The sequence below is a fragment of the Drosophila hydei genome, unplaced genomic scaffold (genome assembly GCF_003285905.1).
Source record: "Drosophila hydei strain 15085-1641.00,03,60 unplaced genomic scaffold, DhydRS2 tig00000149-arrow-pilon, whole genome shotgun sequence".
Classification (NCBI taxonomy): domain Eukaryota; kingdom Metazoa; phylum Arthropoda; class Insecta; order Diptera; family Drosophilidae; genus Drosophila; species Drosophila hydei.
The window spans coordinates 2,432,518-2,458,835 of record NW_022045678.1 but is presented as its reverse complement, the minus strand read 5'-3'; the positions used below and the strand labels follow the sequence as shown (position 1 = coordinate 2,458,835).

General features: G+C 40.1%; 5 protein-coding genes and 1 long non-coding RNA gene across 7 annotated transcripts in view; 2 read left to right on the top strand and 4 right to left on the bottom strand.

Moving 5' to 3' along the window:
• The window catches only part of LOC111603983, a 188,527-nt gene extending 177,299 nt beyond the window's left edge, over positions 1–11,228 (top strand). The window contains exons 17-21 of the mRNA XM_030223223.1: positions 225–1,198; positions 1,547–1,679; positions 9,898–10,084; positions 10,153–10,632; positions 10,690–11,228. Coding sequence (XP_030079083.1) covers positions 225–1,198; positions 1,547–1,679; positions 9,898–10,084; positions 10,153–10,632; positions 10,690–11,228 — 2,313 coding nt within the window. The remainder of the gene's footprint in view (positions 1–224; positions 1,199–1,546; positions 1,680–9,897; positions 10,085–10,152; positions 10,633–10,689) is intronic.
• Positions 6,587–7,990, bottom strand: LOC111603935 (odorant receptor 67a). The gene is made up of 4 exons (XM_023321764.2): positions 7,173–7,990; positions 6,915–7,116; positions 6,700–6,855; positions 6,587–6,640 (listed from the first exon to the last, which is right to left on the bottom strand). The coding sequence occupies exons 1-4, from the start codon at positions 7,988–7,990 to the stop codon at positions 6,587–6,589; spliced, it is 1,230 nt and encodes a 409-aa protein (XP_023177532.2).
• Positions 11,229–11,949: 721 nt separating the features above from the next.
• LOC111604006 (serine protease inhibitor 42Dd) lies at positions 11,950–17,030 on the bottom strand. Of its 2 annotated transcripts, none has more exons than XM_023321862.2 (4): positions 16,871–17,030; positions 13,014–13,948; positions 12,177–12,324; positions 11,950–12,115 (listed from the first exon to the last, which is right to left on the bottom strand). In XM_023321862.2, exons 2-4 carry the CDS (start codon positions 13,911–13,913, stop codon positions 11,991–11,993), a joined length of 1,173 nt encoding a protein of 390 aa, XP_023177630.2. In that variant the 5' UTR covers positions 13,914–13,948; positions 16,871–17,030; the 3' UTR covers positions 11,950–11,990. The 2 variants fall into 2 exon arrangements, with proteins under 2 accessions (XP_023177630.2, XP_023177631.2); XM_023321863.2 differs by lacking the exon at positions 16,871–17,030 and adding an exon at positions 16,050–16,125.
• Positions 12,247–13,012, top strand: LOC111604007. The gene is made up of 3 exons (XR_002751716.2): positions 12,247–12,536; positions 12,628–12,851; positions 12,931–13,012. It is a non-coding gene; the product is annotated as an uncharacterized LOC111604007 (long non-coding RNA).
• Positions 17,031–17,962: 932 nt separating the features above from the next.
• LOC111604003 (importin subunit alpha) lies at positions 17,963–20,810 on the bottom strand. The gene is made up of 5 exons (XM_023321859.2): positions 20,557–20,810; positions 20,058–20,196; positions 19,676–19,989; positions 19,043–19,613; positions 17,963–18,948 (listed from the first exon to the last, which is right to left on the bottom strand). Exons 2-5 carry the CDS (start codon positions 20,118–20,120, stop codon positions 18,328–18,330), a joined length of 1,569 nt encoding a protein of 522 aa, XP_023177627.1. The 5' UTR covers positions 20,121–20,196; positions 20,557–20,810; the 3' UTR covers positions 17,963–18,327.
• Positions 20,811–21,941: 1,131 nt separating this feature from the next.
• LOC111604004 (RNA polymerase II degradation factor 1) lies at positions 21,942–24,373 on the bottom strand. Its single transcript, XM_023321861.2, has 2 exons — positions 23,715–24,373; positions 21,942–22,989 (listed from the first exon to the last, which is right to left on the bottom strand). Exons 1-2 carry the CDS (start codon positions 23,724–23,726, stop codon positions 22,027–22,029), a joined length of 975 nt encoding a protein of 324 aa, XP_023177629.2. The 5' UTR covers positions 23,727–24,373; the 3' UTR covers positions 21,942–22,026.
• Positions 24,374–26,318: the final 1,945 nt, after the last annotated feature.

The following is a 26,318-nucleotide window of genomic DNA, read 5'->3' as shown; positions in this document are numbered from 1 at the left end:
GAAATCCCAGCAAATAGCTGTGAAATACATAAATACACATAAAAAGTTAAGTAAATATGTAGTAGGTCGTAAATGGCATAGATGTTGCTGCTGGTGTTGGTGTTGCTGTAATGCGATGACAACTTTTTATATTTAATTAAAAATAATGATGTTGCAACGAAGTGCCTCCCAATCTCCCTTTTACTGGAGCATTATTAATGCGGCTCATAATTTCCTCTTTGCAGAACTGGCATGCCATAATCAGCAGCTCGCTGGCATCGCTGCTGTTACTGGGCATCTCCACGCTGATTGCCATTGCGCTGGTCATACACACGGAGCTGGTGCCGAAGAAGTATCTGCAAATCGGCAGCAAGCCACCGACTCCAACTAAGCAGACCGCCAAACGCCGCGAGAGTCTAAGCAACATTACGCAAATCAGCGCTCAGTCTCCGGAGGCGAATGACTCGAGTCGCAGTCGCAGCCGCAGCAGAAACCACCCGCCGCCCAATAGATCCAGGTCTGCCGCTGCCGCCGCCGCCGGCTCCACATTGGCATTGTACAGCGGCTCAGCAGGCATACGAGGCGCCATCGGCATTAGCTGGCTGCTTCCGCTGCTGTTCGCCATCGCCGCACCGCTAATATGCAGCATCATAGGCAAATGGCCGCGCCACTGGTGGCTGGAGCTAGTATGGACAGGCAGGCAGCAGACAGACGCCGCTAGCGAGGAGGGCGCGGAATATGGCGACGGTGGCGTCTACTATGCCACGCATACGCTGCTCAATGCAGATAATTTACTGCTCGAATCGGAGGCGCTGCTGGGCAATGCGACTAGCAGACGTCAGGCAGCCCCCACATTGACTGAGACATCAGCTAGGGAAGCGGGCACGGCCAATGCTCTCGCCACGTCAGCGTCATCAATCACAGTTGTCAGCGAGTCGAACTTGGCCGCTGTGACAGCTGCGGCATTGACTTGGCCACAACAACAGAGGCCTGTTGGTTGGACTTCGCCCGGACACGCCGCGGCATTCACTTCCGGCACGTCGCCTACTCCGTCGCCTTCGCTGAGCTTTATTCTGTTCGTTTGCATCGATTTGCTCTTCATTCTGCTCTTCTGTGCGCTGTTTGTCATTTTAATGAAGAAGCTCTTGTGGCTGTGGCACAAGAATCGCAATGTGCATGCACATCCGTTGGATAAATTCAATATGGCACTGCGCAGGCGGTAAGTATCTGAGACTGGGACGAGACAGCTCGATTGGCAATACGAATTGAGTGGGTCTGGGCTTGGGTAATCCGGCTCTGCACTGACAAACAACTATTACTATTAGCTAATGCATTGATAATGCTTTCTCAATATACGTCCGAAGAGAGTTTAGTTTGCTTTTGGGCCATCCCAAAATCTAATTTCCCTTTTGCTGTCCAAGCTGAAAATGTTAATAACTGCGACCAGACGACGAATATAAGCCATAAAACCAGCTCTCAAGCGACTCCATATAGCTCCCAATGGAAGCGATTTTAATTTCCTTTTCCCTCTCTCTCTCTTACTCCTTCTCTCTGTCTCACTCTATAGACTTGGCCTACTTTATCGTGCAGGCGGTTTGCTGCTCGTAAAACTCTGCACCGATGGCTGCTTCATAGTCTACGTTAATTCGACGCCGGATACTTTATGGGCATATCCGTTTGGCATATCGTGCATATTATTGGTAAGTTTAGAGTTCATATTTAATTAAGTGAGCATAATACGTGAGCGTGCCACAGTGCGTATGCTTGCTTTTTAGCAATCGCTGCTGATCTTAAGCTGATTGAGTTATTCGAGTGGCGACGCGTGTTTTCGACTTGTCGCTTGTCAACAAAACTATTAAGGAACTGAGCAACTTATGCAAATTGTTGTATCTTCTCTTTGTTTATTATCTTTGGCAAGTCTTATGCTGCCTTATCTTCTTCAGTTCGTCTTATTGCGCGTGCATATTTTATCAAAGTGCAAAGCCTGCATATTTTTACGCCCTGCTCACAAATTATGCATGCAAAATCAACTGAGACTCCTGGCGCAGCAGCACGCCCCCTTGGCGACCGCCCTAACCACTTCACTTTCACTGGCTGCATTAGGCTTTTATCTGACTGCTACTCACTACCTGACTGCCTGCCTGCCTGCCGGCGGCTGCTGCTGTGGTCGCTCCTGCTCTTATCAAAGGGGCTAAGAGAAGCCTTTTTTGTTTGTATTTACTTTGCACTTGACATCAAGTCCGCTCGCCAAGCTTCTTATGTTTGCCTGTGCCTCGTTTTATTTTTTTATGTGTTTACTCATTTAGTTTGTAAATTAGGTAAGTGCACCTGAACTCGGCAAAGACACTTGGCTAAAAGCAGCTGCCTTGAACACATATCTCATGCGCACTTTTATTTCAAATCATTTCGGTTTCTTTTGAACTTTGCTCTTATTGAGGTTAGTTTTATGCTTTGAGATATTTGAAATATTTTAATAAATAAAAAATGTTAGGTTTTTATCAGTCAAAGAGTTCCAAATAATAAACCTTATTTTTCTTTTAATTTTATATTATTTTTCATTATAAAAATGAATTTTATATTCCGATTTTCGTAAACTTTTAAGCCGTAAATATATAAGGAAATAATCTCATTAAACAGAAGTGTAATAATAAAAAAAATATATTTTTATATTTTATTATTTATATTATTATTATTATTTATTATATTTTATATTGTATTTAGTAAATTATTTCAACATATATTTTCTAATATTTTTTATATATTTTGTATGTATTATTATGTAAGATACAAAATTCGTAACATTTTAAAATATTAATAAACAAAATAACAATCGTTCGCTGTAGATAAAACAACGCGTGTGTAAGCTGCTCTTAAATAAGTAAATAGAGCACAGAATATAAATATCATAAATTGATTATGCAAATTGCATTATGCTCATCCATGATTCTGATTACCGTAACTCGAAGCATTTAAATATCCTAAACACGCAAATGCAAATCCTGGCAAAATGTTGTGAAGCAACTCCCACTGTCCGAGCCGTCGCTATTAATATGGCCATCAATTGGCATTTGGCATTGGCTGCGACTCGACTAGGTCGGCCTCTGTTCATGTTCAATTATTTATAACAACATTTAAAGGACCACAACACACGCACATGGCAGAGAGACCACACGAATGTGCCATGGACTGACTTCTGGAACGCAGCTGTTCGCACTGCATTGGGTCGAGTGGGGGTGGCAGAGCTACGCTAATTAAGTAATTAATTTCGCTGCGAATTTCAGACCTTAGATGCCTGTGCAACATCATTTAGTAAGAACCAAAGCAGAGAACAGTAAGCGTGTCCGATTTAAGAAATTGCTTGGTAAATAAACAAATTTAAATGGAGAAACTTAAGGTAGAGATGCAGGATAGGTTTGAATGGATAAGTTGGGATTTTATTTTTGATATTTGATTTTTAATTTACAAGAAATTAAGCATATAATTTGTGTATTTAATATATATTTATAGTGTGCAGTTAAAGGGATTTAACTTGCATACCTTCAGCCCTATTGCTAGCATATTGTACCTTGTACCATAACCTAGCTTGTACCATGTCGTACCTTGTACCAAATACTCTGTTCCAACACCGAATACCTTCAGCCCTATTGCTAGCATATTGTACCTTGTACCATACCCTAGCTTGTACCATGTCGTACCTTGTACCAAATACTCTGTTCCAACACCGAATACCTTCAGCCCTATTGCTAGCATATTGTACCTTGTACCATAACCTAGCTTGTACCATGTCGTACCTTGTACCAAATACTCTGTTCCAACACCGAATTGAGGCTTATTGATACATTGTACGTATCAGACAGAATAATCTGTAGGTCATTTTAAGAAACTGAATGGAATTAAATTGATTATGTCAAAATAGTATAGAAATGTCATTTCACAGACTTACCATAGTCATAGTCTCCATAGATATATCCAAAAATACCGTAGCTTTTAGGCACACAATTTTCTGAGCTCTTTTTGCTATGAAAATTAACATTTTATTAAAGCGTATATCGCCGTGCAGCCAGTTCATCTCATAAACAGCATCAGTTACGCGCTGACTCTGTAAGAAAGTAAAACAAATAAGCTCAGGTCTCCTTGGATAGATCAAAATTAGAATTGAATCACGCACCGCAACAATTAGCCAATCGCTGAAATAGCAAATCAAATAGATTTCCGATAAGCACGAAATCATGAATAGCGCTAGCTTAACCTTATGATCGGCACTCAGGCCGAGTGTCATCTGAAAGCCCACAAAGCAGACCAAAACAGAGGAGGTGAGGAAATTCAAGAGCAAAGGCACGCCGAACACCGAGTTCATCACATCCGACAGTCTGCAAAAGCAAAAGCGACTTTAACCCTAATCATCATCATCTTAATCGACGTCGACGCACCTCAGCAGCTTGTTGTGATATAAAATCAATTCTCTCAGCGAAGCTAAGTCCTTGACAAAGCCGTTGGGCTCGCTTGCTGACTTTATCTTAAACTCGGTCAGCGACTTCGAGAGATAGTCGAAGTGCATGACGAGCTGCATGTTCACTGCGTATATAGACAGATCCGCCGAAATGTGACCCGTGGTCGCTGTGTAGGCGCCTCCGATCTGCAGCGTATACATAATGTAGTAGCTCCAATGATCGTGCCAGTCCCAGGGCGAAATCGAAAAGAAGGGCATGGCCTTCTCCAGATCTGGCACATGCAGCAGCCAGGTGTGTATGAGATAGCGTACGTAGATATAGAAGCTGTACGTGACGACCAGCAGCAGAAAGAGTCCACTGAAAGCGCGAAATATGAAACGGCAGCGTTTCTTGTAATACAGCACGCGATAGTCGTCCTGCTCCTTACGAACAGCAGCTGGAAAGATTGATTCCAGCTCGGCCACCAAGTCGTTCAGTTTGGCCTTCTGCCGAAACACACTAACCGTCTTTAGCTGGCTGATGAGGATGAAGCCCAGATAGCAAATTGTCATGCATATTTCCACAATGTGCTCGCTGTTAGTGAAGTACAGCACGACGTAGAGAAACTCCATTATGAAAGTGAAGTTCATGTTCGCCTGATTCAGCAGCAGAACAAAATACAGCCAGTGACTGGGCACTTTCTTGAAGCTAGGCGACTCATAGGGATCCACGCCCAGCGTGTGATAGAAAAACACCGGCAGACTCATAAAGTCATTGAACGTTGCAAACTCTCCTGCCATCTTGTTGGTATCTTCAACTATTCCGCTTGACTGACACTAACTGATGGTCTTTAGCCCTATTTATTGTTCAATTTTGCTAATTTCTGTAAACCACAAACTTTAGCTGACCATTTATAAAAACCACAAAATGTTTTATATATGCAGGGACTTAAGTGTTCGAACTAAAGAACTAAAGATGGAGGAACAAAGAATACCCTGACAAGGTTAACTGAAATACCAAACTAGCGAATATTTGTTGCCCTTTACACATCCCTTCGGTGCGTGCTTAGCTGTGCCTGTGTATTTTATTATGTATATCAGTTTCATGTCAGTTTGGTCACCTTATATTCTCATTTTTTTCTACAACTACGCCCAGTAACGAATTCCCCGGGTGCTACCTTTCACAATGTATTTTCCATCAGCAAATTTCTAGTCGCGTCTCTTCGTTCACTGACAATCATAAGTACCCAATCCGAAGGGCCCAAGTAGCCTTCTCACTCTTACTCAGCAACATCCCGGACTACGTTCAGCAACAGATATATTTGTCTCTCTCTTTCTCAGGGAGACTCACTCGGACAACAACTCTCCTCTGTTAATTTCAGGTCATTTAATTGGCGTTATGACAAATATATGAAACAAGAGTATAATGATCCCAGCTAGAGCTTTGTTGCTTATTTCACGTTATCTTCGGTTCTTTGCCACGCTACAGGATTGTTTACCATCTATATAAGCCCAACCAGATACCTTAAGAATCAATCATTATTTAATTATTTTTTTATCATTTCATTTTATTATTACATATTGTAGTATAACCAGGTAATTAGAAACGTGCTGCGGTTACAGCTGCTCAATTATTCATGACTCAAATTATTGTTGTCAGTAACACTCGAGTTGCTGTTGGCAAATAAAGTCATTTGTTAACGTTGCCAATTTGATGGGAGCCTGAGAGATAGCAGCTGTCGAATGGTAAATGAAATCGATAGGGGATTGGTTAGAATTAGATATATAATGAATCAGCCTTTTTAGCATTTTTAATGAACACACAGGATTTCTCTACAGATACCCTCGCAAGCAGAAGCAGAGAATGGTAGTTATAAACAGAGAGCTTTTAGTAATCTGAACATTCAAATGACGATGCATCTGACTTCCGTCGGAGTTAAGGCAAGGTAGTCAATGGAATGCCATTAACAAACAAGGAAATTGCTTCAGATATTTATATATTTATATATATATAATAATCTAGTAAAGCAACGATACTAAGACATGATCTACTAATAACAAAGATTTAATATAATAAAATAGCAAATAGCGTGAACTAACTGTAAGCTAAAAAGTCTACTAATAACAATTTCACTAGCTCTTAAGTCATTTGAGTGCCACCTTCTCAATAGTTCGTCTTTACTGATACATGGTACGAATCACACAAAAGAATCTGTAGGTCATTTGCAAGAACTGAAAATAAAGTAAACAAAATAAAGTATTATTGGAAAAGTTCAAGATGATCGACCCACCATTGTCATAGTCTGCATTGATATATCTAAGAAGACAGTGGCCCTCAGGCAAACTGGACGCTGAGCACGTTGAGCAATGATGATAAGCATTTTATTAAATCGTTTATCAGCCTCAATCCAATTCATATTGTAGACAGCATCAGAGACACTCAGACTCTGCAAAATAAGTGGAAAATATAGCAAAATCTTCGACATTTCCATAGAATTCAACTCACAGCATTTATAAGCAAATCACTAAAGTAACATATCAAATAGATTTGTACCATTTCCGCTACTAAGAGAACTGCCAACTTGCATATTATATCGACACTTAGTCCAATTGTCATTTGAAAGCCCACAAAGCAGACCATCAGAGAAGAAGCCATAAAGTTTAAGAGCAAAGGTAAGCCAAAGACCTTATTGATAACCTCAGTGAGTCTAGAAGGGAATGGAATTACATCACTCAGAAAGAGTTGATTATGGAACCAACTGACCCTAGTAATTTATTGTGATAGGCGATCAGCTGTTGTAGAATTTTGAGATCTTGCTCGTATCCATCTCGCACACGTCCTGCTTGGATTTGCAGCCCAGTTAGCTCCCTTGACAAATAGTCGTAGTGCATGATGGCCTGAATGAGCACAGCATAGATGAGAATATCACTAGAGGCGTGTCCTGCTGTGCACGTGTAGCCAGCTATGGCCTGCAAAGTGTACATCAGGCAGAAGCCCAGTTTGCTGTCCAGGCTCCAGGGTGAAACTGATGTATAGGGCATAGCCATCACAGCAGTTGGCGAGTGTAGAACAAAGCGTCGAATGAGAAACTGAACGAGCACAAACAGATTGTAAGTTACGATGAGCACCAGATAGAGGCAGGCGAAGCCCTTTGTGAAGAAGCGACAACGTTTCAGATAGCGATCGACTAGATAATGTCGTTGCTTCTCAGGATCAGACGGGGGAAATATCAACTCCATTTCGATCATTAGTTCGTTCAATTGGCTCTTCTGCCACCAGACAGTTAGCATTTTCAGCTCTCCCACAATCACGAACACAATGTAGCCCATTACCATGCAGGACTCCACGAAGTTCTCGCTGTTTTTGTACGAGATGTACACAAAACACCACTCCAAAACAAAAGTAATGTTCAGATTAATCACTTGAAAGAGGAAAACAGCCAAGAGCCAGCGACTCGATGTTTCCTTGTTGGTCACCGATTCATAGGGATTTATGCCCAGGGTGTGATAGAATATAACAGGCAAGCTCATAAAGTCATGGAACGTTATATGAGCTGTTGGCATTTTTGGCTTTGTTGTCATTATGATGAAATTTGTTCAATATTAACTATTGAAGGTTTCCTAAATAAAAGTTTTTTATTATAAAGCAAAAAGGTATTCATGAAATAATCATTAGATTAGTAGATTATATAGTAATTAGTTCTTAAGGTTGATAGTCTTTGAATCGTATAAAGATTATACATTAGTAATATTATATGCGAACTCAATACAAAGATTGCAGCTGATGTTTAATTTGCTTTTACTTTATCTTGATTTGTATTATTTCTTCAAAAAAAATAAATAAAAATAAACGAATAAAATTAATCTTTCAGTAAAACTTTTTTGCTTATCAAATTAATTTTTTTAATTTTAATTTGCCTTTTCCATTTCTTTTGTTATATAACGTCTATTTCCTCAACGTATTTTAGCTTGATGTTGAGCCCATTCCCATTCTTTATAACGTTTTATATGGTATTAGGTAATTGTTATTTGTAATTTAAGGAGTTGACCTTTCATCGAACTTATTCGTTTTTATTAACATTAAAAATTATTAGGCAACACTTACTAAGTAATTATTGCTGTAAGTACATTAGACACAAGATTTTTTAAAATTATTTTCTCACATTAATGTCAACTTCTCCTTATTAATTAAATTTAATTTGATTTAATTAAATGATTAACACAGATCAATGCTTAAAGAAAACTAAAATCTTTCTCAAGACTTTTATATTTTTAAAATAAAATAGTCAAAGTACTCTGCTGATTTTTACTATATTTCATTTTGTTCAAGGAGTACCTTCGTTTCGTGTATGCTGAGTGCCTTTGTCAAATGAAAACTGAATGCAAATTACATTTTACTGCTACTGTTGAGCTCAGAGTAATAAATATAGTTCGTATTATAATGGACTTTTAATTGCTTAGTTAGCGTAACGTGTGATTTAAATGAAGAATTCCGAATGACATCTATGACGAGGAGTCAGGGCGAAACTTTCCAGAACAAATTTCGAAATACATTTGGTGCTCGCTGCGAAATGAAAAATTTGTGGCTGGCTACATATAATACTTAGTTTACAAATAAATATTAAGTTTTTAATTAAAAATACGTATATATATATATCAACTAAGATCATTTTATACCCGTCTATAAGGAAGACAGACTTCTAAACTAGGTAAATAAAATATTATTACATTCTTTTGCAGATTTAATATGTTGTTATACAATGATTTTTTAAATATTAATTATTCTTAAATTTTACAATATTTATAGATTTTTTTATTTTTATTTTTTTTTTTTTTATTCACATAAATTATTATATCCTAGTATATTTGATATTATATTTTATTTATTATTAAAGATAACGTATATAAGTTATTATTTGCATAAATATTCCTAGTATATTTTATATCATATTTTGAAGTATTGTATTGTATTGTTTTATTATGCATTAATTTTTATTAAATATTAATTATTTTCAAAATATTTAAATTATACAAGCTTGCCTATAGAATTTATTATTTAAATAAATTATTCTAAAACAATTGTACATTATATTATTGATGAAATATAATATTTGAAATCTTAAATATTTTTATAACATTAAAAACAAAAGGCCATAATAATTCTATATAAGAAATAATGAAAGAAATTTCTATTATAATTTTATTTTAATTTTAATCTTTTATAGGTGTTTAGAGTAGCTAATTATTCAGTGAATAACTGTATCGTTTAAACTGATAAAAAAAACTTAAAAATATATATATATAAATTATATATTATAAATAGAAATTATATATTACTTTACATTATCTGTGAATAAGACTATAAAATTTGCAACGCACTTAAAATCAAGCTGCATATTAATCCGCTTACAAAATGTCTCTATACAAGTATTTATTTATTATTTTTACAATCTTCTTCTTATATTAAGAAACAAATCTGTTCTTTGCAGGGCTTTGGCATTTTGTTTTGTTTTGTGCTTAAGGCTGAGAGTCAACTGCGTGGACCACCCTTTCTGAGCAGCAACGGCAGCAGCCAGAGCAGCTCGCTGAAGCAGACCAAATTCAATACGAGCAAAACTAGCCTGGACGACAACTACTGCACGACGACGACGGCCAGCATCAATAGTCCACTGAGCTGTAAGTAGCGAAAACCCGCAGAATGCCAAATGAGAGCAACTCTCGACCCATTTGCCCATCGTTTGCAGTCTATACGAACCACGACAAGGAAAAGGAGAGCGAATGCCTAGCCACATCAGCAACAGCAGCGGCAGTAGCAGCTGTGACAAGCGGAGCAGGCGCTGCTCCGCTGCAGCCGAAGCAAGGTCTGGAGCTGTCAACGACAGCCGCCGGAGCTGTGCAGCTGCCGTTGACAATCATCTCGACGGCGCCGCGCTGCCAGGCGGCCATTGTGAGCACGGCAGAGACTCTTCTCGGTGGCCATCAGCAGCTGCCATTGACGGTGGCCGCCTCGCCAGCTGCACGCTGCTGTGCGCTGCTCGGCGGCGGAGGAGGAGCTGAGGCGCCCAGTGCTCTGGGCTATGCCTACGACGCCTACACGATGGGCGGGCTAACGGGCAGCTTGAGCAGACGCATTCTGCACCACCATCAACCACATTATGCGGCAGGGGCATGTGACGAGTTCGTGGGCGTCGAGACGCTGGATATATTACAGGGATTGGCAGCAGGTAAGTGCCTGACCGAGGTGCGACTTTGCTGTGGCTAACCGCATCACACACTTGCAGACAGCATCATTGGCATACACACAGCCACGCCCCATTACGTGCCGCTGCAGCACAATCCATACGTGGACTTTGTGCCCAACCCGTTGATGCTTAGCATGCATCCACCACCGGGACCGGCACCGGCAACGGGACCGGGACCAGGGCCACCCACCATCAGCGGCAATCTGAGTGGTGCTGGCGCCATCATGGCCAGCAGCACGCTGCCCACACCAAAGACGCAGAAGCGTGTGACCATACTGGAGCCAACGTCGCGCACCACCTTCGATCCAATGCTGCCCACCATGGTGGCTGCAGTTGTCTCCACAACCACCACCACGGCCACCACCACAGTATCTGCGACGCCGTCCACGCAGACCGCCGGAGTAGACAGCAACAATAGTTCAGGCGGCGATGCGACTCTGGATCGCATTAGCCTCGATCTGGACTACTTGCTAAACCGCGGCTGTCTGGATGCGGATGCAGCCACGCCACCACCACCACCACCGCCCGCCGTGGTGGTCAAGAAGTGCGAAGAGGAACAGCAGAGCAGCCAGCTATAATTGGAGAAACTCAATCCAAACAGGGCGAGCGCTTCTCATTGTCTTATCAGTGTAAATAACTCTATAAAAGTAATTTATCGAACTGTAAATAATTACTATTAGTACTTAAATTGATAAATTTAATTTCTTCGATTAGTTCCTTTTAGTTCTTAATCAATTGTGAATATGAAACCATCAAGTCGAATCAAATCGAATCGAATCAAGTAACTCTGTAAAATGACATTCAAAATCAAACTTCAAATCATCTAAACAAAATGAATTTAACAAATTTAAACAAAGCAAGAAAAACACATTTTTTAGCTAGATTTACAAAAGAAAAAGAAAATCAACATTCAACAAAAAATAAAAGTAACCGATTATAGTAATATGAATAATTAACCTTAGGTTAAATCGATGTGGGCACAGCTGTGCTTCGGTTTTTTGATTCCATTTAACATTTTCCTAGAGCTAATAAAACAAATCAAATGATAAAACCAAAATTAACTCTACAAACTACAATAATTGTATAACTAAAGTGAATATTACAGAACTATTTCTGCAACAACAAAATATGTATACATATATATATCTTTGAATAAACTCAAGACTCTTGTTATACAAAATCTAGAAGCAAAGAAATCTGATTTATTTATAGACATCGGCACAACAATCCACGGTGAGTATATGAAATATTATTAATTTATTACTATCAATATGGTTGATGTACAAATTATCATTATTATTATTATTATGATTATTATTATATGTTCTGAATCATCTCCACTAAAAACTAACCACATGCCCCACAAAGTGGGTCACGTTCTCGCCCCGAATGGCAAAGTAGAATGGATGATCCGCCCGAAAGAACTTTTGACGCGATGAATTGCTAATCACAATTGGCTTATAGCCTGAAAAATATGACATATTTGAGTATATACGATCATATACGTCAGTTAAGTGACCTCTCACCTGTTGCTGGCTGTGGCAACTCTGAGCCGGAGCCCGATTCGTTTAGGTCAATGCGCAGCTTGTGCAGCACATCGACAATTGGCTGATTGGCAACTGAATGCAGATGCTTGAAGTTGGCAGCGTTGTTAAAAATCTCCGAAAAACCCAGCTGTGAAAAAGATGAATAAATGGCGAGGGTGGATTAATAAGTTAATATATATCTGTCTATATAGAGAAAACTGCAGAATCCAGCTGAAAAGAAGAAAGGACCGACCTGACAGAAACTATAGACATAGTCCGAGTAGAGACTATAGTAAAGCTAAGGTGTAATAGAAAATATACTGGAATACTTGGCAACATTAAGATCGTATTGAGAGTTTGGTAAGTCATATTATAAATTATGGAAATTGGAATTCTCAAGATAGATTTTGCACATAAATACTCATTACAAATCCTACATCCACATCTGAAGTGCATAACTCAAGGGAATAATTAGAAATAGATTTGAAAATGGAAATGGCATTGAAATATTACTCGATTATAAATCAATGAGTATCGCGAATTGTCTAAATTCTATGAATCTATAATAAAAGATCCTGAAAAAGCAACGTATTTCGATAGAAAGCGATTCTCATCGATTTTCAACTGCGTTAGCTAATTGTCAACTCCTTATGAGCTCAGCTTTCAATGACAATTGTGAGTAGAAATACGTATATATATCTACCTTGCGACGCCTCACTTAATTCCCATTCATCGACTATAAATTTACATATAGACTTCAGTGGCAAATACTTCTTAAGCAACCCGTGCACAAGCTGTTGTCAATGCCAATAGCCAGAGTTTGAGTACTTTACGCACCTGCTTTAGTGCCTGCCGTAGACTGCACTCAAAGTCGATGGAGAACTTGGGCAGCAACACTTGAACGCTCTCCATCTGCATGCGCTGCTGCAGTGCAGCCAAATCCACAGTTCGCAGCTGGGCTTCCAGCTCTGCCAAGGCCGAGGCGTCGCGGCTGTTGGGCAGGATTAGCAGCATGGCCAATTCGTCGGCATGCTCGTAGGGCAGCTCGATGGCGCGCGCGTTAAACTCCCGCAGCTCCGCGTACTTCACAAACATGTCATCGTCGAAGAGCATGGGCACTGACTTGGGCTCGCCCGTGGAGCTGTGGAACTCGTAGAGGCCCGTGCGATAGGCACTGAATGGCAGAAACCATTTGCTGTGCAGACGCGCCACAAGCAGCAGCAGCAGCCGCTGTGCCACCTGGCTGACGTTCACCTGAAGAGGCTGCTGCCAGGTGCCGCCGCCAACACTGGCCAACATATTATCGCTGATATAGCGACGCAGCTTCTCGGACTGCTGCAAGTCGAGGCACTCGGCTGTCGCGTGGAAATATGTTTGGGCAATCTTCTGGAAGTCATCCGCAATGCTCGTGCCGGCGCTGGCCTGCAGCAGCAAGCGATTCTGCAGCTGAACGCGTGTGTCCGGGTCGCCCGTTGCGGCAGCCAGCTCCGCTGCATAGTAATTGGCCATCTTCGCATTGCTGGCGAAACGCTGCTTCAGCTGCAGCAGCCGCTGCAGCTCCTCCGCAGTCGTGCCATCGGAGCCCAGGTAGAGCAGAGCAAGTGTCGCCTCGAGCAGCAGCGGCGATATAATCACATTCTCATCGGCCGCAGCGGACGCTATGCTGTGAAAGATCTCAGCTCCAAGATTGATTTCAAGTGCAGCACCGGACGCTGGGGAGGCAGGCGCAGCACTCATACTGACAGCGCTGAGGTGGGGCTAACAAACGGGAGCTACGAAATAGGAGAAGAAAGGTGAATGTGTGCTTATATAGTTTATACTCGATGAAGGTATTTCGGGCAATGAACTGAAATGCAGTTCTAATATATTCCAAAATTGTGGACAACAAAATAATAATTATAATAATTATAATAATAATAGTAATACAGGTAATAATCCTTAAATTTAGGACTTATTTATAATAATTCGTATTCCTTAGCAGCGTTTTTATACCCTGACCCCATTGAAAATGAAAAAGCAATATACAATTTGAAACAGGCAGAAGGAGGCGTGGCAGACTCTGTAAAGTATATAAATTCTTGATCAGAGAGCAAAGCTGAGACGTTCCAACCATATCCGTCTAACCTAGTCAAAGAAGGCGACAAGAAAGGCAAGCCTTACCTTAAAGCCTTAAGCCTCAAGCTGAATCTCCTGTAGTAAAATAAAATATTTCGTTGAATGCATCGCTTAAAGATATTACTCTTTATATATATATATATATATATATATATATATATATATATATATATATATATATAATACGTGTATGCATTCTCATATGGATGAATATCTATTTAAGAACTACTTAATTATTGATATTGATCTCTCCAACTGTGAGATTATTAAAGCCCTGCACAACATTTTAATTACAAGTTATCTTCATAAAATTCCCTATAGATGCCCTCATTATGATATACCCTTACAATGCAATGTAAACATAAATATTTTGTATATAAATTAATTTTTTGATCAATAAACAATTCTAAATCCGCAGTTTGTTTTCTTCAAATATAATCGCGAATGTAAATACAAAATAGTTTACGCTACAGTGAACACACGCTCATAATCGATATCAAAAGGTGCCCTTGCAACATAATGCGAAACACATGTGAAAACTTTTATCAAAATATGACTTATTTTATGGTGTTCAACATTTTATAGTTGGGCACAAGCAACTGACGGTAAGCAAGAAATACAAAATATAATGAGATGGCTAGAAGAAGTACACAAAATTGAACTTTGTATTCAAATAAAATATTAATTGCAATCGCATTTGGAACCCTGTAACAACTATTTTTATATATTCTCTCATTGTTGTGGGCGTTCGATGCGTTTAGTTCAATTAGAAAATCTTTGGCCATGGCCTCAAAACTTCGTTTCCTTTTAAACATTCGATTTCCAATTCTTCCGTTTCACAGGGCAGCCAATCGAAATTTGCACTAAACGGGAATGCTCGACTCGCAAATATCGTGTTAGCATTAGAAGTCATCTATCTTGATGTATTGTTTATCTTAATAGTTTTAAAATGGGTTCCAGAATTGTAAGTTGTAAACGGACAGATGTTTATTTCAGTTGCAGTCTTGGAGCTATCAGAAAATGTAAATTTAAATTGAAAATGTGCTCAACAAAAATGCTATTCATACTCTGTTAAGCCCGTTTTAATCAGCAATATAGAGTATAAAAATAAATTTAAAAAATTTTAATTCAAAAAATTTTTTAATTTATTTATTAACTTATGTTGTCCCATTTGGTCTAACTGTGCTTGAGATCAACAGTTATTCGGCCGCAATACTCTTTTTGAAATCATGGCTCTAAAATAGTGAATGCTGTAGACTTATCCGAAACTATAGACTCTCCTGATAATTTTGAATTTATATTTATAATTGATTAAAGTAAGTCGAGTTTTTCGTATATATACACATATTTAATTTTGTATCAAACCTTCTATTGGATGCACTTGTCATATATTGAAATTTTAGCTGTAAGACTAAACAATATAGTTTTCAACACCATTTTCTTCATCCTAATAGGCTCCAATTGCTTTATACGACGAGCGTACTCTGAGTATATTTTTAACGTAAACAGACGAACAGTAAGACGCATATTGCACAAAATCAATACGCTCTTTTCACCTCGTGAACGAGCATACGAAAACAATTGCCAGCCCAAAGAACTTGACACGATTCTCGTTCAGCTCACAAAGTACATAAGCACACCAAGAGCATAGAACGGAAAAACTTTTTGACATTGCTCGGCTAAACAAACATGCACACATAAAATCTTTTAAGTATATTTATATATATATTTATCTTATGTATATACTTATACACTCACATATATTTTCGTTAACTTTTAATCTCACGCGAATCTCGCCCACACAAAAACAAAAAAACAATTTAGAACTTTAGTTTTGATAATTCAGAGAACTAGACTAAGAAACGCTCTATTCGCAATAAATTATATAGATAAATGAAAAGCGTAACAATTGATGAGCAATTTTTAAATATGTATATCCCATATAGATCAAGGCATTAATTGAAGAGTTTTTTATTTTTCGACATAGATCATATTTAATTATAAAACTTTTTATAGGGTATTAAAATAGTCTCTTCGCTCAGCTGCACATTTGGTCCGCTTTATAAGTAGCACTACAGAGCACACTTTTAAATGTTTATTGTTTATTTTGGGTGTGCCAATTTTGTTGTGTGTTTTCTTTAGAAAATTAATTACATCATGAATTTGTCAAAAGTGTTTTTCCTCGGCTTCCATGTCGAAAACAAAATGTTCTATCTAAATTTTGCAGAATGTAGAGCATGTTTACAGCTGATGAGTGGAGTGGGACTGGAACCAAGTGCCAGATGGTAAATGCTCTCTAGATTTTCAATGGCTAAGCATGAGGTCAGAGCATTAATTTTGTTGTGATCATGATCATTAAGGAAGATCATAATCGTGATTTAGATATTAAGAGAAAGCACACAAATGGGGAAGCACAACTCTATTTATATATAAAATTCTAAATTGATTTTCTAAATGTTTTCATTGTAATTTTGAAGAAATTTAGCAAATAGAATTTTCTAAATTTTTTTAGTTTCAAGTTACAAGAACTGTTTATAAACACATATCACTTCCGAAATAAAATATCCAATTTGATATACCTATTATATTATCTATTCACTTAGCAGCGCAACTTTTGTATTCGCAAATAAAATACGAAATCGCTTGATAAATAGTGTAAAAAAATTGACGCCCGCGCGCAGCTTCGCACAGAATTGAACTAAATGCGCTCAGCTAGAGCTGAACACGAAAATGATTTGAAAGAATCTCTAATTAAATTGGGCCGACGCTCTTCATTGATGACGACACTTGGACAACGACGGGTCGGAAAGCTCTGGCTAAGTTTGAATTTTCTGCAACTACTTTGGCCGACGCTAAAAATTTTAATCTATTTTTATAATTTCGCCGCCGCGTATTCCATCCAAACTGCCGAACACTGTGCCACGAACTGCTAGCCAGCCAGCCCCTTCCACTTGGAGCAACGAGAGGAAGGGGGAGTGAGAGAGCAGGCCCATTATAGTTGGCGCTGGAACCACTCGAATTGCCGCTGATTGGGATGCTGCACGCCAACGATGCGACGCCTGATTGAATTGTGTCATGCAGCTTGCGCTTTGTTTTCAGTTCTTTTGTCTAATCAACTTATCTAATCTATCGCATTTGGGTCGTTGCGCTGTGGAGTAAAGATATGGCGACATACACATGTATATAAGCAGTTTTAATTGCAAAAGAGCAGTTTTTATCTTAAATTAGCCTTCTCTTTCCAGAGTAATGTTTCACATCTAAATTATTTTTCATATTTAAAATCTAGATTCACATTTTAAACTCATGCGTTTTCTTACAATTTTTGCTTTCAATGCAATTATATTTCTTTTATAACAATACAAGTATGGGGACACATTTGCTGCTGCGTTGTTTGCACGAAAAGGTTAAATTGTGTTTTTTTGTAGTGTAATGGTTCTCACAAAAAACATTAATAAATAAATACACTAACTGCCTAAATATACGATTATCCGAAAGAATGATTTATGTATTTTGGAACTAGCACACTCCAAACAGTTTCATTTGGCCATGCAAACGCAACAGGCCGCGTCCTGACTAACTGTATACTGTGAGTTCTATTCTCTCAAACACGCTCACCTACCAAGCACAGCTGGGCAGGTCCTGGTGTCTGATCGTGTGCGTGTGTATATGTGTACGTGGCGATTGTTTAACAGGCCAAAAACAAAAAATAGAACGCGCCTAAGATGCGTTTTCATGGCCGCATGCGGGACAATGCGGAAATGCACAACAAACAAGGGTGTGTACATAGAGGAGGCAAAGGCATGGGGATTGAACAAAGATTTGCCTCTGCCTCTGCCTACCTTTTGAACGTTTGTTGAGTTGTGTTCGGTGTGCTTAGGAGTGACAAACTAATGGAGTGTGTTCTTAGATTGTGTAGGCGCGGTCGCATAAGAACAAAAAACTGTATACGTGTGGTGGTGTGCGTGTTAGTATGTGTTTCGTGTGCGTTAGTATGTGTGTATGTGTATTGATGGCTGGCACTTATTTTAAAAGTTTGTTAAAAGGTATAGCCGCCTTCGGGTGCCTTGGGCTGCGTGGCATTAAACTCCAGTGCGCCATTAACCTCCTGTGGTGCCAGCTCCTTTTCGGCCTCGTCGTCGCCAGTGCTGAAGTATGTATCTATTAAGGCATACGCCTTCTTGTAGACCTCCACGTTTTCGTGATGCTGCAATGCTTCTAGCTTGTCGAGACCACCAAGCTCCTCGACCATTAGGCACAGGTTCTCAGTGCCGCCCAGCTTTTCGGCGAGCGCAAACAGATTCGAAAGACCAGTTTGCACCACTTTGATGGTTCTTGGATCTTTGGCTTCCAGTAAGTCGATAAATGGTTTCAGTATCTTGTACTTCTCAATAAGATCCACAATCTGCTCTGGTGTGCCTGAAGTAGTGGTATTGGTCACAGCCCAGGCGGCTTCCTTTTGTGCCTTGAAATCGCCTTTCTCCAGCACATGGCGTATTTGCTGAAAGATGCCTGCGTCGATAACAGCCTGAATCTGTTTCTGATTACCAGCCGTTATGTTGCTCACGGTCCAGGCAGCCTCCTTCACAATGTTGCCCTTCGAGTGTTGCAAGAGTAACCCAAGCTTTGGCAAGCCACCCGCAGCTATAACCACATCGGTCTACAACGAGAATTGAAATTAAGCTCACACGAATGCTAAAATACTTGAAAGCCATCCATCATGACTCGTGAATACGTTTGTCATTTTGACTGACCTGTTGATCCGTTCCAGTGACAATGTTGCCCACGCTCCGCAATGCTGGCACAATGATGCTGGGCTCATCGGTTTGCAGTAGTCGCACCAGAAGTGGCACTGCATCCGTATCGACGACCGCTTGTATCTTGCTGTTTTCATCGTCCGTCACATAGGACAGAGCCCAGCAGGCATCGGCCAGAACCTGTATATCCTGGCTGACCAGCAATTGCGACAGCACTGGCAACAAGCGCTTCACCTGCTCAAAGGGCGGCGATGGGTTCTTGTTGCGGCACAAATTTGACATCAGCCAAACAATGTTGCGGAGAAACGACAGAGGCGTCTCATTATTGATTAAACGCAAAAGGCCATCGATGACATTGTGCTGGATTACGATGTCACGTGCAGCAGGGCCATCGCCGGCAATGTTTCCCAGTGCCCAAACGGCCTGCTCGGCCAGATTAAGAGACTTCGACTGCAGGAGTGCTATGAAATGGGGCACAGCATTCTGTTCGATAACGCAACGTGTCTGATCCGATGTGCCTGACGCGATGTTAGTCAAAGCCCAAGCTGCCTCAAATTGCAAAATAGTGCTAACAGAACCAGAGATGGGAATGAGGACCGTTTTCTATACCGTCTTTTTATATTAACTTACTTGCTGGTATTTTGAAGGAAGCGTATGCAGATGGGCACAATGCCATGACCAATCATTAGATCAATGGGCGGATTGCGTTCGCGACTAAGCATCTTGCGCGCCTGCTGCATGCCCACGAATTGACGCTCCGGATCTTCGCTGTTCATGGCCGCCACAATTTCATCGACCGACAGCAGCACCGGCGACTGCCCATTAATTTCCTTCAAGGGGGAGGTTAGATCTTCATCATTGATGTTGCGGCGCTTGAACAACTGATCTTCCTTCTTCGACTTGCGCAGCTCAATGGTCACCTCATGGCGACGCATGCGCGATTCCTAAGCGGGTCATCATCCAAAGTGAGGTTAGAGACGAAATGCAGTTTTCAAAAGAGCGCGCTACTTACCTGCGCGTTGAGAGTGTTGGCCTTGTAGTGGCCCTGGCGTGTGTTTGCATCCGATTTATTCATGTTGTAATATTTTTTAGTATTTGGTTTCTTTCTCAAACAATTTTAAAATGTTTCTGCTACGATAACAAGTGTACAGCTGAAAAGGAAAAATGTGCGTTTGTGAGCCTGTTCAGAAATGTGGAAGAATTCTGAGATTGAATGCAAGGGCTGTTTCGATTGCCTCACACTACACACACACACTTTCATATAGACGCGCGCTAAAAAGTGCGTCTGTGTTCGTACTTTTTTGCATTTCTTTTATCCCTGAACATTTTTCGTCTACCTTTACCTTTGCCGCGCTCAGCAGAGCCGGCTTTACAAGGCCAAACCAGCGAGCAGCAACAACAAAGCAACAGCTGCGACTGCGATTAACTGTGCCTAAGAACGAGGCTCAAAGGGGACCGAAAGTTCACCGCCATTTGAGTTCGCGTCTCTCTATTTTCCTTCACTTACTTACCTTTCTTAATGAAGCTGTATATTAAAATATGGTTCACTGGTTGGGTGTGCTAAGTTATCATTAATGGATTTTAGCCGAAAATTTTTAAAACTAAAAATTTGAAAAATATCCAAAAAGCTGGGCGTGTTAACGCTTTTAAAATCGGAATAACACTGAAATATTCAATAACTGTAATACAGAATATCGCAAGGAAATTGATTTCCACGCCTGCTTTGCGCTTCAAAAGTTCCGTTCAGTTTAAACGAGATGCTTAACTTGCCTAGAGATGCTTAACATATCGATATATTGTTAACCGAGTGTGCGATAGCTGATATTAATAGATTCGATAATTTCTTTTAAATATGTTGCATCTACCTCTAAAACAATATATTATATACATATATAGTTATAGTATAGTATAATTTAATCAACATTATATTTAAGTTCAGCATAAGATATACCAGCGTGCTGTAAAACTCAAAATGGAAGTGCACAACTTCAAGTGATCGATGGCTAAATGGCGCGATCATACAACAGATGGCGCAATCACACAACAGATGGCGCGAACATACAACTAAATAATATAAATTCTTTTTTGTGGATTTTAATTTTTATGCAGAGCCAATTCAGTTAAATTTGTATATTATGTTGTCCCTATGTTTATAACTGTGAAATTAAACAGCTGCTTATGACCCCTTGTGCTTATTATCATTAAAGTTGTGCCTGCTGAACGTTTCTAGCTACAAATAAAATGTGCATTAAAATATAGTCCACATGCTTGCAGCAAAGACATTTACCATCCACAAGCGCGGAATCTGCATTGTAAGCAAAGAAATTCCAATTGCTGACATAAAACTAGATTCAAAAGGTACACAAAAAAGTATATTAGCTCTACTTGTTTATCCTTTGCGAACATTTTCAGTTATTGGTCGTATAACTTTTGTATAAATAATAAGTATAAAAATTGAATCTCTGAATAGCGTAGTTGCGCTAGGCATAGGAAGAGTATTGAAGGAAATTGTATGACAAAATAGTAGATTTTAAGGCTTTGCTGCTTTCAATGCTTTGATTGTGTGCAGAAGAAAACTGAATATACTCGATCGTAAATTGCGATCACGAATATATATACTAAATGCATATTTCTGATTTCTTGCACCTTTTTCTTTTTACTTACATTGTCAAAAGTTTGGAAAATAATTGATCAAAATGTCCTGATTTACGAACGGATTCCCCTGGTAATATCGATCACACTTATCAAATTGGATTCTCTTCGAGAATCACAATTAAAAAGAAATAAAAATTGCAAAAATTGTATGTTAATAAGAAATATATTTGGATGTTATTGAAGTAATAAACAAGGCATTCCTTCGAACAGGAAGTACTTTGACTTCGTCTGAAGGAATGAAAGAAAAAAACTTTGAACTTGAATTTTTGTATATATTCGGTTTTAATCTCAACAAGCTTTGTGGAATTATGCAATGGGATCACAATCTAAGCGGACTTGTTGTCCTGGTTCTTCTGGTTTCCCTCCTCAACGGCAGCTGGAGCAGCAGTGGTGCTGCCTGACTCCTGGGCGGAGCGCGCCTCAACCACATCGCTGTCCGAATCGTCAACAGGTGCGGGCGAGGCAGATGGGTAAGGTGGAAACTGCTGATCCTGTGGGTAAACCTGCTGCTGCTGCTGTTGCACATCCGAGTAATCGACAGGTGCTGGCTCCTGTTCAGGTTGACGTGGCGCTTCCACAACTTCACTCTCCTGTTCAACATTGACTTGCTGCTGCTGTGGCTGGAAGAGCTGCTGTTGCTGTGGCTGGAAGAGCTGCTGCTGAGCTTGTGGGTAGTAAATGGGCGCTGGCAGATGAGCCACAGGTGCAGCAGCAACAGCAGGTGCCACAGGCACCGGCAGGGCACGTGCAGCCACCAGTGGCACACGCTGCACCACTGCATTGAAGCCATTGATGTCGTCGGCTGTGTAGGTCACTGTGCGCTTGTAGCCATCGGCATCGAGCACGCTGTAGGAGCCAACCACGTTGCCACCATCGCGACTCTCTACCTGACTCTTGATGTCGCCTGTGAGCGAGTCGTGCACACCATAGGAGAAATCGTAACGAGGCGACGACTCCAGCTCCACCTGCTTGACAACCGGAGCCAAAGGTGCAGCAGCCACAGTCTTCACAAGTGCAGGGGCGGCCGCATAGGTGGCCACTGGAGCAACGGCCTTGACAAAGGGCGTGGGCACAGCATAGGACTTGGCGTAAACAGGTGCGACGGGCAGCACACTTTTGGCCAGCACTGGGGCTGCCACCGCCTGCTGGTAGACAGCAGCGGGCGCAGCATGGTACACGGCTGGGGCCGACTGATAGGTGGCATATCCTGGATGGAAGCCCGAGTAAGTGGCTGCAAAGCCGCCCAAGCAGCAGCCGGTCAGCGCCAGAAGCGACAGAGCAGTCAGAAACTGAGCAGATATAGTTTTGAAGGAATGAAAATTAAAATTTAATTCGAATGAGATTGAGATGAGAAACAAGAAAATAATATATCTGAAAAAAAATCTCGGATGTACTGGAAGATGGAAAATTAAGTGGGTGCCAGGAAGAACTTGAAGAGCGAGCGAGTAGCTGATCATGTGATAAATATGAAGAGCTAAGGAAGTGATAAGGAAGTAAGTAGAAGTTAGAATTAACAGCTGAAAGTTTTGATCCACAAGAGGTTCTACAGGAGTAGAAGGAGGAAGAATAGGGAGGGTCTAAAAAGAAGCTCCACATGAATAGGAATTGAAGCGAATTCAGCAGATGAAGATGCAGATAAATGAGGAAGGAAACAGCAACAGATTAAGAAGCCAAAGTTTGGCTTAGAAGAAAACGTGAGAAGGAAGCAGACGGCTGCCAAATAACATTGAATGACAGGAACAGAAAAATGGATATCGATCAAGCAACAGGCAGAATATCGATCGAGCTGCAGGCAGGACAATATAAGAAGGAAGCAGCAAGGATCTTGCCTGCAGAAACACCTCCCATCAAGTTTCCTTTAACAGCAGCTAAGAGAAGCAGCTAGCTGTTGCTGTTAGCCAACTCTTATCAGTTTCAATAGATGTGATAGAGTTCTGCCCTTAGTTTCCGTCTGTTTAGTTCATTGGGCACCGCAGTCGTATATCCGTTGGTTGTGTATATTGAGGAAACTTACTTGGCTTGCCATTTTGTTAGCTTGAGTCTTCTGTTCGACTGTGTAGAGACGCACACACACGTGTTCGAGTTTTTTCGGTTCGAGCGCACACGAGGGCAGAGTGTTCGAGTTGTGGATATAACGCGATCCGGTTCGAATTGGTGGTCCTAGACGGATGTCGACACTTGGCGTTGTGAGCGACGCTTGCTAAATGATGTGGTTGGGGCTGCGCGCTTGTCACTTTATATGGAGCGGGCGGGTGGCTAGAATTAGCATGGCCATGCCCACAGACACTGTGCACCCACACACACACACACAGAGGCCAAACCGGTAATAAGTACAAGAGCAAGATACAAAAGTATCTCATAGATACGCGTTGACAATTGTGTGACAATTGCGTAGCAAACTGGTTTCATTTGTCGTTGTTTTTCGGTCTGTTGACGGCTTTTGTTGTGCGTTTTTTCAAGTTCAGCGCTGCCGGCGCTTCCTTGTAGGCCTATTGACTATTATTCAATTAAGCCGATCATTATCGGTCAACAAAGCGAACTGCGCTCTGCATTCCTCAATCAACGCCTGGCTTACATCACATTCCAATTTTTTGCACTTGAAATAAAAAATTTAGTGCGCTCAGCTTGTCGGCCATTGTCAGCCGTTGAGGAACTAGAGCCCGCCCAGCCCAGCCCAGCCCAGCCTCTGTCTCTGCGACTGCCACTGCCACTGTCGTTGCTTCTGTCTCGTCAGTCTTGCCATTAGGTGATTTGTTCGTCTGTCAACACCTTTGGCACATTTTGCTTGTGCTTCGCTTCTCGTTTGTATGTCAGCAACATTTGCTTCATTTACTGCATGATTTTCAGTTTCAGTTTCAGTTTCAGTTTTAGCTTTGCTTCTTTTTGGTTGTTTTTAGGGAATGTCTGTGCTCCATTTTCGAGCTTTGTCCATGCCCCACATGTCAGCATTTTGTTTATTCACTTGTTAATTGTCGCATTGTCTGTGTCTTCACTTTAGATATGCCAAACGCAACGCCAAGCCGTACCATAAATATAGCTTCAAGTCAGCTCAAGCTAAATCCAGAAGGTAAAAAACCCATACACTCATGTCTATGCATATCATAATTACAAACTACTTATAAACTAGACAAAAATATCAATTTTCTGAATGATTTCATTAACGTAAAGTACACAAATCGCGCAATATAAAGTATACACTGCAAATGTATCTTTAAGATACACAACAATTTTGAGTATCTAAGCATACATAGGTTACTTTTACTATGCATAACCGTAGCAAAAACAATTGGGTTTTACGTAATTAAAACTTTTCTAAGCACTCTATGAAAAACTAGCAATAAAATTAATTTTCAGAAGAAGAAAATATATTTTTAATAAATTACTAAAATATCTCTTAAATATAACATTTTATTTACGTCCCATTATTATCCTTAAAAGTGATATTATAAATTGAAAATTCAAATACAAACGTATATTTCCTTTGTAGCCTAAGAATCCAAAAGTATCTTTATAATGCAAACGAACGTCTTAAAAACGTATCTTTTAGAGATAGTAAAAGCAAACAATATATTCAAATAGATATATATCGAGTATATCCTAATATATGAGTATATCCTAATATATTCTTCATATGTCAGAATATGCTAAGATAAAATATAAGTAAATATATAAGCACTAACAAACGCTTCATTCTAAAATTAATTCAAGACTTTACTATATAAAACAAGTAAAAGTCTCGACTAGAAGATACCCTGAACCCTGCTGCGCTTGGGCTGCAGACTGCAGTGTGGGAAAAGCAATTCAAATTCAAAATAAACAGCATCTCTGAATGCATTGCTGAAACCTACACAGTAAGATTGAAGCCTTCAGCATATGTGGTACTCAAGCTATGCTTAAAAACGAAGCCAAACTATCGATTTTTATCGATGATTTGTCGAAAAATTAAACTTTTACTGTGCAATGTATAGACGAATATACATTTCAAACTTTCAATTCTTTAGCTTTCTCAAGAGTTCATACGGACGAAAGGACACCCTGACGAACAGACGGGCATGGCTAGAACGACTCAGCTCGTCGTCTTACTCTAAAATATAAATACTTTGTGGGGTCTTACACGCATGCTTCAACCATTATACCCTGAATTCCCATTTTCAATGCACTCACTATATAAAAAGTAGCTTAAGACACGAAAAAATACTCAAAAAAAAAACCGAGCTTTAAGTACAGTTCTAGAGTTCAAATGAAGAGAAACAGAAAAGGCAATAACGTTATCTGGGAGCACTCTGCTTTGTATTGATGTTTAGAACGAAATATATTTTTTTATTTGTTGGTTACCTTCGGGTCGACTTAACAATTAGCCAAGCAGCATTCGAGCCCAATTGACTGCAATTTTAATTAAAAATCGGAAACATTGAACACAAAAGGCTGAAGGTCTGACCACAGAAATGAAAAGGTTTTTCATGGCAATGGGGCGCACGCAGCGTCCACGAAGAGGAAGAAGAATAACTGTCAACTCATTTACTGGCATAAATCTAATTAAACGGCAACGAAATTCAAGGAATTCCGAGCCTATTCAAGTGGCCAACTCTTACTACATGTGTCTCAATTGGCAGCGAGC

What these genes read in the sequence shown, in the direction of transcription:
- LOC111603935 (XM_023321764.2), bottom strand. Translation starts at nt 7,990, where the DNA reads ATGACAACAAAGCCAAAAATGCCAACAGCTCATATAACGTTCCATGAC. An exon ending in TATCACAATAAATTACTAGG is followed by an intron (nt 7,117 to 7,172) that starts GTCAGTTGGTTC and finishes ATTCCCTTCTAG; the next exon opens with ACTCACTGAGGTTATCAATA. An exon ending in CAATGCAGACTATGACAATG is followed by an intron (nt 6,641 to 6,699) that starts GTGGGTCGATCA and finishes CTTTATTTTCAG; the next exon opens with TTCTTGCAAATGACCTACAG.
- LOC111604006 (XM_023321862.2), bottom strand. Translation starts at nt 13,913, where the DNA reads ATGAGTGCTGCGCCTGCCTCCCCAGCGTCCGGTGCTGCACTTGAAATC. An exon ending in TACGGCAGGCACTAAAGCAG is followed by an intron (nt 12,325 to 13,013) that starts GTGCGTAAAGTA and finishes TCTTTTTCACAG; the next exon opens with CTGGGTTTTTCGGAGATTTT. An exon ending in GTTGCCACAGCCAGCAACAG is followed by an intron (nt 12,116 to 12,176) that starts GTGAGAGGTCAC and finishes CATATTTTTCAG; the next exon opens with GCTATAAGCCAATTGTGATT.
- LOC111604003 (XM_023321859.2), bottom strand. Translation starts at nt 20,120, where the DNA reads ATGAATAAATCGGATGCAAACACACGCCAGGGCCACTACAAGGCCAAC. An exon ending in TTCCTTCAAAATACCAGCAA is followed by an intron (nt 19,614 to 19,675) that starts GTAAGTTAATAT and finishes TGGTTCTGTTAG; the next exon opens with CACTATTTTGCAATTTGAGG. An exon ending in TCACTGGAACGGATCAACAG is followed by an intron (nt 18,949 to 19,042) that starts GTCAGTCAAAAT and finishes TTCTCGTTGTAG; the next exon opens with ACCGATGTGGTTATAGCTGC.